Source organism: Vombatus ursinus, unplaced genomic scaffold (assembly GCF_900497805.2).
Source record: "Vombatus ursinus unplaced genomic scaffold, bare-nosed wombat genome assembly UNPS02014863.1, whole genome shotgun sequence".
Taxonomy (NCBI): domain Eukaryota; kingdom Metazoa; phylum Chordata; class Mammalia; order Diprotodontia; family Vombatidae; genus Vombatus; species Vombatus ursinus.
This window is the reverse complement of record NW_020954641.1, coordinates 35111480-35126127: the sequence shown is the minus strand read 5'-3', so window position 1 is coordinate 35126127 and position 14648 is coordinate 35111480. Positions and strand designations below refer to the sequence as shown.

Genomic DNA, 14648 nt, shown 5'->3' with positions numbered 1-14648 from the left:
TGTATAAAGTCATAGGAATATAGACTTAAACCCAAAAGGGACGTTAGACATCATCTACTCCAACCCCCTCTTTGTACAGATTGTGTTCCAAAGAGGTTGCTCAAGGTCACATAGGTAGGTCACTGGATTTGGAGTAAGGAGACCTGGGTTTGAATGACAGTTTTGCCACTTGCTGTGATTTTTAACAAGCCATCGAATATTGCTGAGCGTGGATTTCTTCATCTACAAAATGGGCACAGAATTCCTGTGGTACCTCTTTCACAAGGTTATTGTGAGGGTCAAATAAGATGACTTTCTTACTCCAAAACCAGTGATTTATCCCCAATGGGATAAAATTGTTATTTTAGGGGGATTCATCTAGCAGCAATATAACTAATGAAGTGGCAGAGGAAGAAATGATGTTAACCTATACAGGTTGCTAGGTGATGCAGTTGACAGAGTGAGGGGCGGTGTCAGGAAGTCCTGGGAGTCAGGAAGACCTGAGTTCAAATTTGGCCTCAGATACTAGCTATGTGACCTCGGCAAGTCACTTAGCCTCTTTCTGCTTCAGTTTCCTCCCCTCTAAAATAAGAATAATAATAGTACCTACTTCCCAGTGTTGTTGTGAAGATCAAATGAGATAACACTTAGAAAGAGCTTAGCACAGTCTCTGGAACATAGTAGGCACTTAATAAATATTTGTTTCTTATACTCCCCAAACCATCGATCCCCAGGTAAGACTGTACTACTTATTTCAAGACTATCCATACATATATCAATGTATACATGATCACTAGTTTGATAGTGTAGTACATCAAGTGCTGAACCCGGAGTCAAGAGTCACGAAGACCTGAGTTCAAATCCATCCTCAGATACTTAATGGTATGACCCTGGGCAAGTCACTTAACCTCTGTCTGCCTCAGTTTCCCCATCTGTAAACTGGAGATAATAATAGCGCTTGTTTTCTCCTCAAATATCTCCTCATTTCCCACCCAACTGTACTCATTTTGGACTTTTTTGGCTTCTCTGGCTGCTTTCATTTTGGAATTTTGGATTTCATTGACTTCTCTCCATCATGATTCCCATCCCCCTCCCATCTTTTCAACTTTCTTTTTTGTGTTGCCTTCCCCCATTAGGTTGTAAGCTCCTTGCAGCCAGAGAACATCTTTATTTTTCATATTTATATCCCCAGCACTTAGCACAGGCATTTAGTAAATGTTTATTGACTATTAACTAAGGTTGTTGTGAGGACAAAATGAGATAATATTTGAAAAGTGTTTTGCTAACTTTGAAGCACTATATAAATGCTAGCTATTAAACAGTGTATTACTTTAATTGACACTGTGGTTGGCATACAGTAAGCACTCATTAAATGCTTTTTCATTCATTCATTCACAGATAGAAGCCCATCGTTGCCTCCTCATTTTTTGCAATTGTCATGCATGCACGTTATGTTATCCATATGCCTTGCCCTTTGGTTATATTATCTATCTCTCATTTCAAAATTCAGCTTAAAAGATATTTCTTCCCTTGCTCTGTTTCAGATTGACCTCATCAGTCATTATTCAATTCAACAGCCAATCAGCATTTCTATATTTAGGTCTATAAAATCATAATTAGCTTTAGCTTATTTATGTCCTTTTCTAGGTGTTTTTCTTGTATGTTTATCTTGTCTTTTCATTTTAGATTCCAAACTCCTCCAAGGGCAGGAGTGTCATTCGCTATTTCTGTTGTATAGGAGCAACTAGTTTAATACTTTGGCATTCTCTTGCTCAACCTCAAATCTGTGCTTCTGCTCCCATAGAGTAGCACTTCTGTTGTTCAGTTATTTCAGTCATGTTCTACTCTTCCAGACCCCAGTTGGGGTTTTCTTGACAGAGACACTGGAGTGGTTTGCCATTTCTTTCTCCAGTTCATTTCACAGATGAGGAAATTGAGGCAAACAGGATTAAGTGATTTGCTCAGGATCACACAGCTATCAATTATCTGAGGCCAGATCTGAACTCCCCAAACCTGACTGCAGGCCTAGTGCTCTATCCACTGAGCCACCTAGCTGCTTCTAGAGTGGCACAGAGGCTTTTAAAATAATAAAGTAGCTAGAATCTCAATAATATAGACTATGTAGGATATATAGCACTTTTGTTAACCTGTGGGTTCAGCTACTACAACTGTATAACAATTTTTGGTATTTTTCCTTTGAGATATTACATCAGTGGGAAGAACTATTTATAAACTGTGATCATGGGCAAACCACTTCTCTCCGAGCCCGTTTCCTCATATGAAAATTGAGAGGGTTGGACTAGATGACGTCTGAGGTACCTTCCTGCTCTAATTCTTATAACATTCTGAGTAGTTGAAACAGGATGGTCTTTATATTAGTGAAAAAGCTAGATCTCTTCCAAACTATAAGACCAGGAGCAAAAAATCATGTAAATCAGTGGGAAGGCTATTTATGTTTGATCTTTTGTCCTCATACCAGACATATACTATGACACATTACTGGAATATCCAACTTTTTAATGATACCTCATTGTCTATTTTTCTCCTACAATATTGAAATTTCTAATTCCCCAAATCAAAACCACTCCCATAGAGAAACAATAAATAGCTATTTGAAAACTAGATTCACAATCCACATGCCTTGGATCTTTCCAAGGAGCTTCTCCTGTTGTGTCTTAGCTTCACAGAGAAAATGTGACACCTGAATTATCAAAATACCTCCTGTGTCTTCTAAATATCCCATTTCTACTATCATTACTACTGCTTCCATTTCTTGTATAGTCCTGCTGTCCAAATACCACAAGAAGAAAGTGTTATTTGGTTCCCAACTATAAATTATTTACATCTCTCTCTCTCTCTCTCTCTCTATCCTTCTTTTCATGAAATTTCAGAGTTAGTAGGGACCATAGAGAAATCTCTTGATGCTGTAGTGGCATACTATGCACTATGTAAGTCCCGCACATGAAAACAGAAAGCCTTCAAATCCCTTGGTGTTACAGCAGTACCTATCACTACAGAGACCCAAATAATATTGGGCCTGAGCCCAATAACATGGGAAGATTACAGCTCCATTGGCATAAAGTTTGAAAACAGAAATTTCTAGAACTCTTACTCTGTAGCAAATTTTAAAAGTGAAGCCAGATGACAGTCTGGTCTACAGACAAAAGAATAAACCAACAGATTTAAGGTATGAGCTTCCTGATTTGAAAATCCAACAGAGTTTAATTTATTTTGCATTGAACATTAACGTTTCATGGAACATGAGCTAACTGTAAATTATACACAAATGGCTAAATGCCATAAGAGTTTTCTTTCTGAATCCAGAAAGACATTTAGTCATTGCTTTCCTCACTGCATCTATTTGAAAATTTTCACTTCCCTCTCCATCTATCCTCAGAGAAAGCTGGACCAAGTGGTCCAAGTGGATTAGATGCCAATCCCATTGCTATCCTGTGCACATGAGCATATGAGAAATCCCTCAAATCCATTTCCTTCTGTGATCCATTCCTGATTTTGGGAAAAGTCTGCTTCTGCCAATGCTTGAGTTGAAAGGGATGAGATGAACATTTGCTTGATGTGCCACGTGTGATGGGGTTGACCCGAAGCCAGAAGAATTAAATTACTGACTGGAAGAGTCAGCATGGCATAGGAGAAAGACCATTAGATCTGCAATAAAGGACTTGTATTTAAGTTTGTTCTGCCACTTACTCCCAGTGTGGACTTGAACAAAGTTATTTAGCCTCTCTAGACTTCAACTGTCTCATTCGCAAAATGGATTGGACTAGATGACTTCTAAGATCTCTTTCAGTTCACAATCTATGATCCTATGTCCCATGATATTTGTTCTTGCAATTATCTTAAATGTGTATCCTCTCTATATCTATTAATTCCCTCTCCTTCCCCCCATATTCTTCCTTACTGTTTCTCCAAGTAAATTATTATGACTTTTCATATAGAAATGAATGAATAAAAATGCATTTATTAAGCATTAACTATGTGTCAAAACACACAAAAAGCCCTCAAGAAGCTTACATTCTATTGGGGGAGACAACATACAAAACAGAGTGGTAGCCAGGGAAGAGGCTTTTTATTCCAGAGATTTATAAGGAAGGTGAGTGGGACCATGTGGAGAGGCAGATTGTTGATATATCCATTGAGGAATGATGGCAAAGTTGATTTGATCATGGCTTATGGTTCCCAGACTGAGGTTAGGTAGAAGGGAGCAAAGGGTATCCTTCCAGGGCAAGAAGGTTGGTGAGGCTGTGGAAGAGTGAAGGACTAGTACGGTAAGTATAACTGTTTCCCTTTGAAATGACCAAGTTGTCTGCAGATGAAGACACGAAAAAATGAGATTCAGTATCATGCATGGCCAGACTTCCATGGTCACATACTAGCTATACAACTTTGACCCCAAGTTAAAATAGGAATGCAAAAAAGGGGCTATTGGTTCTCAGGGGATTGTGATTAGCTCTCTGCAATCCACCTCAACTACTGTGGAAACAACCCCTGTTAACAATCTTCAGCATCCACTCATATTCTGTTTCTTTGTAGCCAAGGCAGAAAAACTGTTTATGAGTTAAATGAATCGGATTCTGTTTTGTGCAATACCTCTTTGTATTCCTCCTAAATTGAGAGTTGGATGAGACCTTGGAAGTTTTCCAGTCTAACTCTGTATTTTACAGATGCAGAAGCTGAAGCCCAGAGAAATTTAGTGACTTGCTCAAGGGGCACACAGTAAATAGTAGAACTGGGATTTGAACTCAGGTTCTCTGAATCTAAATCCAGCAACACACGCAATGCACCATGTTTTCTCCCATCCTAGACTGTAGCTCTTGGAGAGTAGGAACTGTATCAAATATTTCATTTTTGTAATCTGAACATGTAGCATAGTACCAACCTTAATTGTCTGAGGTTTCCTTCAAATTTAACCCACCTTTGTCATTAACTGTCTTGTTGACTTTATATAGGTTACAATCAGTAAAGGTTCTTAGATAGCTGCCTGGGACACTGTGAGGTTGAGTCTTTCTTAGACTCACACAGCCAGGAAGTATCAGAGACAACACTTGAATCTGGGTCTTTCTGACTTTGAGGCCACTATATGCTGCCTCTATCATACAAAGTACATACAAACTAATACATAGTAATTTTGGGAGAGAGAGCTTCCTAATAACTAAGGGGAATCAAGAAAAGTCTCATGTAAAAGGTATCACTTGAGCTGTACTTTCTTTTAAAAAAATTTTTAAGGTCAATTTTTATTGATACATGTTTTTTCATTGCTTAAGTTTCCCTCCATATCCTTCCCCCTTCTCCCTCTCATAAAGTCATCCCATATAACATTCTGTTAAAAGTAAAAAGAAAAAAAAACACCAGTAAAACTTTTAAAATCACCCCCCCCCCAAGAAATCTGAAAATATATACAAATTGCTTAGGTTGTTAATCCTCACCCACTGACTTTGATTGATTGAAGAAGGTATACAGGCCCTATTTCACACTCAGTTCTGTTTGCACCCGATCTAGATACAAAAGCAAATAGGGGTCATTTCAACCCCATATTTCTACTAAGTTTAATTGTAGTTTCAATAGTTCTAAGTCCCATTGGCTTACAGTTAGCTAGCTTCTGTGGTAAACATTTACACTGGAGAGAAGTATACCAACAAAGCCTAGGTTTGACAATTTTACCATCAGACATGTACCAGAGTTTTTAGGACATTAGATAGCCATAGTGAAATGTAAAATGCCTAATTACCAGTATTGCAAACCTTTTTATGTTTTCTTAAGGTTTAAGTTTCAAACTCCCATCTGTAATAATAGTTATAACTTAAGTGGCTTAATGCTATTTGCAATTGTTTTGTTAATGCAAGTTGTTGAGGCTTTTACGGTTAACATTTCTTTTGTTTATCAGATAAAATACCCATACCATATCTGATTCACATTGTAAATTAAGTATCTTTCTATTCCTTCTTTCAGAGAAATCCTGGACTTGAAGGTTCTTAACCAGGGGTCCATGAACTTTTAGACAGCAGATAGGTTGATAGAAAAATAGAAAGATAGATAGATGATCAACAATTTTATTTTGGTATAATTAGTTTCCTTTGTAGTCCTATGTGTTTTATTTCATGCATTTAGAAACATTATTTGGAGAAGGGATTCATAGGCTCTACTAAACTGTCAAAAACTTCCATAACAAAAAAAGATTAAGAATCTCTGACTCATGCAATAAGTAAACTTTTCCCAGGAGCACTGGGATTGTTGTTTAGTCATTTTCAGTCATAGCAGAATCTTTGTGACCCCTTTGAGGGTTTTCTTGGCAAAGATACAGGAGTGGTTTGCTATTTTCTTCTCCAGGTGGGCATGGGATAGGGCTGGGGTTTAATAGGCAGAAAGTATGAAGTCAAGAAGCCTTGTTCCCTGCTCTTTAGAGGCCAGGCTCCCCCAAACTGAACCTAGACCAAACCACCTGCCTGGGCACAGAATATGGATTGAGTACAGTACCCTAGCCCCTGTGAACCTAACAGCATTTCATCAAGTTTAGATAAGTACATGTAGAATATATCCAAAATAAATAAAAGGTGGTTTGGGGAGGAAAGCACACTAGCACCTGGAGGAATGAGGCTAGGTTTCATTTAGAACAGACCCGGCAGTAGGTAGGGGCCAATAGTAAAAGACTAAACTTCTTTGGGCTGAGGATAGTTTTTTAGTTGCTCACTTTCCAAGTAAAGGTATAATTAATGATTAAACTATTTTGCAAATAAACCATATTTTTAAAAAGGGAAATTTCAATTAATAACAATTACTTATATGTATTACTTAAGATTTTTATTTTTCATGAAATTGCTCCTCTCAGACTAGAGACAGACCGATGATGGTTGGTTGCTGTGGGTCATATGACAAACAGGAGAGAGTGAGCCGTGGCAACCCACCTGCCAAGTCACATGACAGGCATAACAGTGACTAGTGGAAGGCAGGTTAAGAGGGGTACAGACAAAGCACTTGTTACATCTTTACTTTCTTTTATATCCTCTACATTTTTTGGCAGGCCACCAGAAATCCTCTGGTGGGCTGCAAGTGGCCCTCAATCTGTATGTTGTGCCTGATTTAGAAAGTAATGTTTGAGCTGCTGTCATGAAAAAAGCCAAGGATTTGAAGAGGTGGGGGAAAGTGGAAGTGCTTTTCAGGAATGGAGGACAGCAAGTATGAAGGATAGGGGAGATGGAACATCGTATAGGCTGGTATCTGGACTATAGAGTATGTGTCAGGTGTAATGTGTAAGATTGGAAAAGGAGGAAGGGCAGGAAGAACTTTAAATGCCAAACAGAAAAGTTAGTATTTGATGTTGGGCAAGTTATAATCTCTCTGGACCTGAGTTTCCTCACACGTAAAATGAAAAGTGTTGGCCTAGACGATCTCTAAGATTTCATCTTGCTCTAATTTTGTGATCCTGAGGACCTATAACCTTATGATCTTAGCAGCAACAGGGAGCCTACAAGGTATATTAAGGGGTGACATGGTTAGATCTTAAATTTAGGAAAATTACTTTGTTGGCTGTGTGGAAGAACTGAATTCTTGTAAATTGGGAGCAAAAGGCCCATTTCTATATTCCCTTTAACTTGTTGAAAAGGAGATGGAAAACAAAAGAAAGAACAAATAAATAATAAAAGGAAGATGTCTTCTGCCTCACTTCCTGCCAGAAGTAATATCTGTTACGTGAACTTTTGTGCCCCTGTCTTGCCCTCCTATGCACTTACCACAGTCCAATTTATATTGCCATTATTTGTCTTTTTAGTTTATCTTTTCAGTTAGAGTATAAAATCCATGAGAACAAAGACCCTCTTTGTATTTTCTAGATCTAGCACAAGGTCTTGTACATAGTAGGTGTTCAATAAATGTTTGTCAAATTGAATGAATTGAAAGATAAAAGGGAGAAAAATGAAACAAACATTTTGGTGAGGTATGATCAGAGCATGTTTCAGTAATTCAGTTCAACTAATGAAATTCAATGTAATCGAAGTAATGAAAGGGAACCAATTTCCATGTGGCTTATGGAACTTATCTCATTATTTTAAGTTATACTCTGTGTGAATATTTGTATGTATGTGTGCACACACGTTTAGCATATATATATATATATATACTGAATGCATGTGTGATCCTTACTTAACAAGTTTTCAAGCTGTTCAGACAAGTGACTTCAACACCTCATAAGTGAATTGTTAACCTAGTACAAATCTAGATCCTCAATTGCTTCCTGTCATTTTCTTAGTCCTTTTGTTTACCGAGATACCTTTTGCAAACAATATTTGGTTTCAGATATTCTTCCTAGAGTAGACTGCTGTGAAGAGATGTCTAAGAACATTCTGTTCACTATGTTTTCTGAGAGAACGCCTTAAACTTGGAAGAATTCAGATCATAGCTTGGAATCTGGAAACCCAGGCCCAGAAGTGTGATAGGTCACATAAGTAGCAAAGCAGCACAGCCAGGAATGAGTTCTCAGGTCTCTGACTCCAAATCTTGTACTTTTTCCATTACACCTCGATGCCTCCCTTTTTTTTTTTTTCATCAGTGTACCTCTAAAAAAAATTATTCTGTAATTTGGACGGTGGATACTTATTTGAATGTGACAGTGCGCAATTTGATCGTAGGAGCAAAATCGGAAGCATGTGTGTAAAAAGTGGGTGTGTACAAAAAAAGTAAAATTTTTGCATCTCGTGCTGACGGGAGGGAGCGAGACAGAGAGCGTGCTGCACACACTATTACAGACTTACTCCAGCTCAGTCATTTCAGGTCACGGGCATGTGTTTCCAGGACACAGAGAGGAAGTAACCGAGCGTGCAGGTTCTCGGTTGGATTCCCCTCAGGCTTAGTCTGCTCTAGACGCTGGCAGAATAGGGGCCAGCAGCATGCTCCAAAAAAGGCGCCACGGTCCCTTTAAGAGCCACACCATCCACCTTCTCCAAGATACCATGTTGCACCAGGAGTTCACGTGTTCCCTCCACCTAACTTACTGCATCCCCCCGTTCTGAACCGGGCCCGGCCTGCCGAGGGAGGGGAGGGGAGAGAGCCGCCGCTTTCCATTGGCTTTATCCGCACGGCCCTCTCCCTCCTATTGGCCCAGGCCGGTGTTGCTCGGGCGCTGCCTCCCGCCCGCCTGCGCAGTCAGGCTAGGTTGTGTGCGGGGCTGTTAGGTTAGTTCCTGTTAGGCCCTGGCCGGGGGGTGTAGGTTGGAGCCTCTGGAGATGCCCGGTGGCCGGCGGGCCGGGGAGCAGTGAAGGGGGCGTGTAGGGGGGGCGCGGCAGCGCGGAGGCCCGCGGACAGGTGGGGGTCGGGGAGGGAGGAGTGGTAGAGACCTCCCGCCCTGCACCATGCTCATAGAAGATGTGGATGCCCTCAAGTCGTGGCTGGCCAAGTTACTGGAGCCGATGTGAGTGTCCCCGGGCCGCCGGGGCCGGGACGGGCGCCGGAGGTCAGGGCCGACGTGGGCGTTGGGGGCCAGTGGGGGGAGGGGGAGGGGGAGAGACCTGCGGAAGAGGGGCTAGGGCTTAGCCAGGTTCTGTTTTGTTTGTTTGGAGGGGAGGGGGAAGAGGACTCCCTTCCCTCCCCCCCCGGGCCAGGGCAGGGAACAGCAGGGGTGGACTTGACCCCAGCGAGGGGTGCCTGGAAGTGGGGCAGAGGAGGGGGTAAGTAGGGGTCTATCTCTTGGGGGGGGTGGACACTCCTAAGAGGAGGGATGAGGGAAGATGGGGCAGGGGGTGTTTTTGCCACTGGGGTAGGGAAGAGGCAGAAAGAGATGTTTGTAAATGGTCTACTTTATTTCTGGGGGTAATAGTGGAGACCTTCCTTGGGGAAGAAGAGGGCAAGGCTGGAAAGATGTCTTTGCCCAGGGTTGGGGATGGGGGAGGGGTGGGTCGGGGAGGCTAAGCCGGGATCTATTTTGTTTGTTTGGGGTGGGCTGGGGTTTTCCGCCCTCCAACCCCCACCCTAAAGGGATTGAGGAGGAACTGTGTAGTGAGGTCTTTGGCCCCTCTATGGGGGAATGAAGACTTAAAGTTTTTCATCTCTTTTGGAATTTGGTCCTGTCCCAGAGAAAGGAGAATGGTAAGAAAGTTGAGGGCCATCTTTGCTATCTTCTCTTTAGGAGGTAAAGAGGAGTTTGGGCCGTGTGAGTAGCCCTGAGTAAGTGAGAGTTGCTGAGGACAATGTCTAGAAGCACCCGTGTCGAGGGTTTTATTTTTCTCCTACTCCAGAGGAAGAGGAGGGATATTGTAAGCTAACTTTTTACTTTGGTTTCTTGGGGTGGGACTGCTGCACTCCAGAGGAAGTCCTTTTCAATCCAGCGTGACATCTTCAATTTTGGTGTGTAAAGGTGGAGGGTGTGAAGTAGAGGACAAGTAGCAAGTTTTGTTAAAGACTTAGAAGATTCAGATTGGTGACTAGTTAGTGAAAATGACATTATAGGACATCTGAAAATCTCTTGAGAGAATATGTCTGAGTATACATAATGTCTTATCCATGAACAAAAGCAGTTAGAAGTGGTCAAGGTAGGGAATATTAAAGTAGCCAATTTGTGTGATTGGTTATATTTGGAGGAGCCTAGGAAAAGGAGGAGTCAGAATGTTATAGTCTATATTTTGTCAGTTTATTTCTTGTTCCTGAATCATTGTGGGGGGGGGGTATGGAGGGGATGGTGTATTGATGTGTTTTGAGGTACTGTATATTAAAGAGGCCAATTTTTATTGCAAAGTTTGGACAGTATAAACAGCAGCTGCTGATTCCTATTTGCAATTTTTTGGACAGGTTTCTCTCACAACTAGCTTTTATTTGTATATTGGCAGAAGAGAGATGGGATAGTATTAGGCAGGATTTTGTGATCGATGTTTTTGGTTAAATGTATGTGTTAGTTTAAAAAAATTTGTTTGTGATGCCAAGTATATGGTTCCAGATCTTCCCATTGCAATCACTTGCCTTTTCTTTAAAAACGAAACACATAGCCCTTCCAACTTCACCCTCTCCATTAGATTGAAATATCCATTTTTTCCTTTATTAACCTTGTAACTTTTGGAGAACTTTTTTTTTTAAGTTTCTTAAATCTGTTAACAGTATTTCCCCCTGACCTTTTCAATATATATGATTTGAAAGTTTAAAATTCAGAGAATCTTACCTTCGATTTTCATTAGTCAAAAATGAATTATTAGGTTTAGTTAAACATTAATTGAATTCATTGTTTCAATTTATTTTTGAGTTGTGATAGGATAGTATTTAGAATTGGAAAGTAGTGTTAGAAATCATAGGATCACAGATTTAGAACTGGAAGGGACCTTAAAGACCATCTAGTCCAACCCCTCCCCTTCATTTGACAGATGAGAAGACAGGCTGGCAAAAGTGTGATTTGCCTTAGATCACAGTATTAGTAAGTGACAGAGGCAGAGTTTGAACCCAATTCCTTTGACTCCAAAGCCAGTGCTGTTCCCCATTATACCATACTGCTTTGCAGCTCCTCCATTTTACGTATGAGGAAACTGAGGCCTAAAGAAGTGAATTGATTGTCCCTCACGTATTCCTCAGGTAGCCAGTGGAGAGTTGGGATTTAAATCCAGGACCTCTCATTCACTACCCTCTTGACTATATACTACAGTATCTTTCAACTTAGCACAATACTTTTTCTTTTGTATATACTTAAGAGGTTACTTTTTTTTCCTTCCTTATCTAAAGTCAGTACTGTAGCTAACCATACAGGTGACTTTTGCTTAAGTTTGTAGTATTAGAAGTTGTATATGTAGGTGTGGTATGAAGTATGTAAGACATCCTAATTACTAGTAGGCTTTGTGGAAAGATTAGGTTTCTTTTAATAGCCAGATGATTAAATAATCTACTAAAATGGGATATGGTTATAAATGTACTTTTTTTGTATCATCTGTAATCTAGAGATTTTTCTTTAGCCAAATTGTCAAAGTATTCTCATATGGTATTTCCAGGCTAATTGTTAAGCTTTCAGTTAGATATTTATGATCTTTGTGTGGAACTTGAATAACTTATCTTGTGTTACATTTTCTCTTTATTTAATTTGCAATAATGTTGCATAGTCTTTTAAAAATGGTATGCCTGTTCCCTAGTGTAATAGGTTTGCAGGTAGAGTGATATTATTTTTTGGTGTTCATAAAAGCAGTTAGTATTGCAATAAGGTGAAAAGGGAGTTAGATTTGAGTCAGGAAGCAGATGTCTTACTCCTTACCTTTTTATATTGACTAGTTAATATCTTAGGTAAACTTTCCAGCCTGTAAATGTGAGTGTTCCCATTTAGCACACAAGGATCGTAATAGCATAGAGCTAGTATATTTTGGAGCTAAAAGGTATTTTTCTTTATATCTCCGTTGCCTGGTATATAGTAGGCAATTAATGCTTGTTGGTTAATTGATTATCTGAACTTTACACAGCTAGTTAGTAGCAGAACTGGACCCAAATTCTGATCTCCTAACTAATACATTACTATTCTTTCCACTATACCACACTCTTATCTATTTTAGAAATAAGTAATTTTATTGTTTGTTTTATAATTCATGAAATACCCACAGTGACACACCACGAGACATAGCCTCATGTATAGGGACTGTGGTATCATCGATTTAGACCTGGAAGGGAGCCTTAAAGGCCATCTGACCCAAGCTCATTTTCTGGATGAAGAAACTGAGGTTCAGATAAGTAAAGAAATTTGCACATGATCACAGAAGTATAAAGTAGCAGAGTTGAGATTTGAACCCTGTTTCTTTGAATTCAATCCCCTTTCCACTACACACTGTCTATGTAACAAGTGTTTGAACTCTTATGAATGAAAGATATTAAGTGAATATAAGGCATTTTTCCTTGATGAAGAAATTTCTTTAAGTTCTTCTAATATATATTTTGCAAACCTGAAATTGTATCTAGTTGGTGGGTTTTTTTTTTAATTTTTGGGGGGAATTTGGATATTTGTGATATGTTCATAGGTTTCTTAGTTAGGAGAGCTGGAGAGTTCCAGATTTCTTTGCTTTGCTGTGTGATGTTGTAGAAGTCAATTTAACTTCTCTCTACCTTTAGTGTCTCATCTGTAAAATTGGGGTAACAATTCCAGCCTTTTGTCAACCTCATAAGAATGTCATGAGTATTAATGGGATGTCTGTAAAAATTCTTTGCCTCAAAAAGAATGGCTGTATAAATAAAAGGTTGTAATATTCTGGATCTTGAAGCTGCTTTTCAAGTTTATGAAAACAGATTTGACTGTTCTTTATGTCTAAGCACCTTGACTGTTGTTAATGTTAAACTGTAAAAGATCGAGCAGTGGGCTTTAGGCCTTGCTGACTGAAGTAGCTTTGAGGATCACCATTTCCTTTCTGCTGCTGGTTAAGGAGACCTTTTTATTCACCCCAAGGCATTCTCTTTTGCTGATTTGTAAACTTCACTGATTTCTAGCCTTTAGCTCAAAGCACAAATCTCTTTGACTTTTTTTTTTGGTTTCTCTGCAGTTTAGAGATCTAGTGAAACTGATCCCTGAATTACTTTTCAATGATCTGCTCAGGCTACATGTTTCTTGTTGGCCAGTTCCATCACCTGCTTCCTCTTTCTCCCGTAACTGATCTCACATACTCCAGGCCATTAAGGAAATTTTTAAGTTTATTCTCAAGGAAGGAGAGTAGTATACAGAAACATCAAGACAAGGATGGCAGGTATTCTCAAATTTGTGTAAAAGCCTAGTCTGGTTGATATTGAAACATCCAGATTATTCCATTTTCATGTAATTCCTGGGGTCTAACTTGGCTCCATGACTACAAAAATAAAATTGGCAACCCTCAACCCAGGCTACTACCTTCTGATTTGGGATTTGCTTTGCATGGGTGTCTGAGATCAAAATAATTTGTCCATATGCAGTCCCAACTTAACTCTCAGCTGGTTAGAAAGCCTTTTGATTACTAGTAGGCTTTTGATGAGCCACCCATATTTATATTTTGTTGTTAAGTTGTTTCTGACTCTTAGGACTCTGTTGGGGTTTTCTTGGTAAAGATACTGGAGTGGTTTGCCATTTCTATCTCCAGCTCATTTTTACAGATGAGGAAACTGAGGCAAACAGGGTTAAGTGACTTGCCTCAGGTCAAACAGCTTGTAAAGTGTCTGAAGTTGTATTTGAATTCAGGTCTTCCTGACCCCAAGGCTGGTGCTCTGTCCACTGTGCCACCCAGCTGCCCCATATTTATATTAACTTTTCCTCATAAAATATTTTACAGTTGAGTCCTTCACACATCCCTCAAAGAAAAAAACAATTCAATTTGATCCCCACTTAACCCTCCACCCCAAAGCTCAGGAAAACACTATTGCTTTCACTATATAAATCACCAGCTAGCCTTCAGAGATTACGATAGCAAAAGAAGGAAAAAGGTGTTATAGGCATAAAATGAATCCCCAAAGACAAGTCCTTTAGGCAGCTCTTAGTGAGAGAAAGGACTGAAAGGAGAGGTTGTGGATATCATGTCCTTTAAAGACAGACTATGAAAGAACTAGGGATGGTTTATCCTAGAGAAGAGAAGCCAGGGGGATGCTTCATAACTATCTTCAAGTATTTGAAGAGTTATTTTCAAGGAGAGGGATTAGCTTTGTTCTCTTTGACTATAGATGGCATAACTAGTTGTAATGAGTGCTTTATATAT

General features: G+C 39.7%; 1 protein-coding gene across 5 annotated transcripts in view; it reads left to right on the top strand.

Annotated features, from left to right (window-relative positions):
* Window positions 1–9287: 9287 nt before the first annotated feature.
* Window positions 9288–14648, top strand: part of RBM27 (RNA binding motif protein 27) — a 61644-nt gene continuing 56283 nt past the window's right edge. For all 5 annotated transcript variants that reach the window (XM_027841828.1, XM_027841825.1, XM_027841826.1 and 2 more), the window contains exon 1: window positions 9288–9397. In XM_027841828.1, coding sequence (XP_027697629.1) covers window positions 9339–9397 — 59 coding nt within the window. In that variant the 5' untranslated portion in view covers window positions 9288–9338. The remainder of the gene's footprint in view (window positions 9398–14648) is intronic.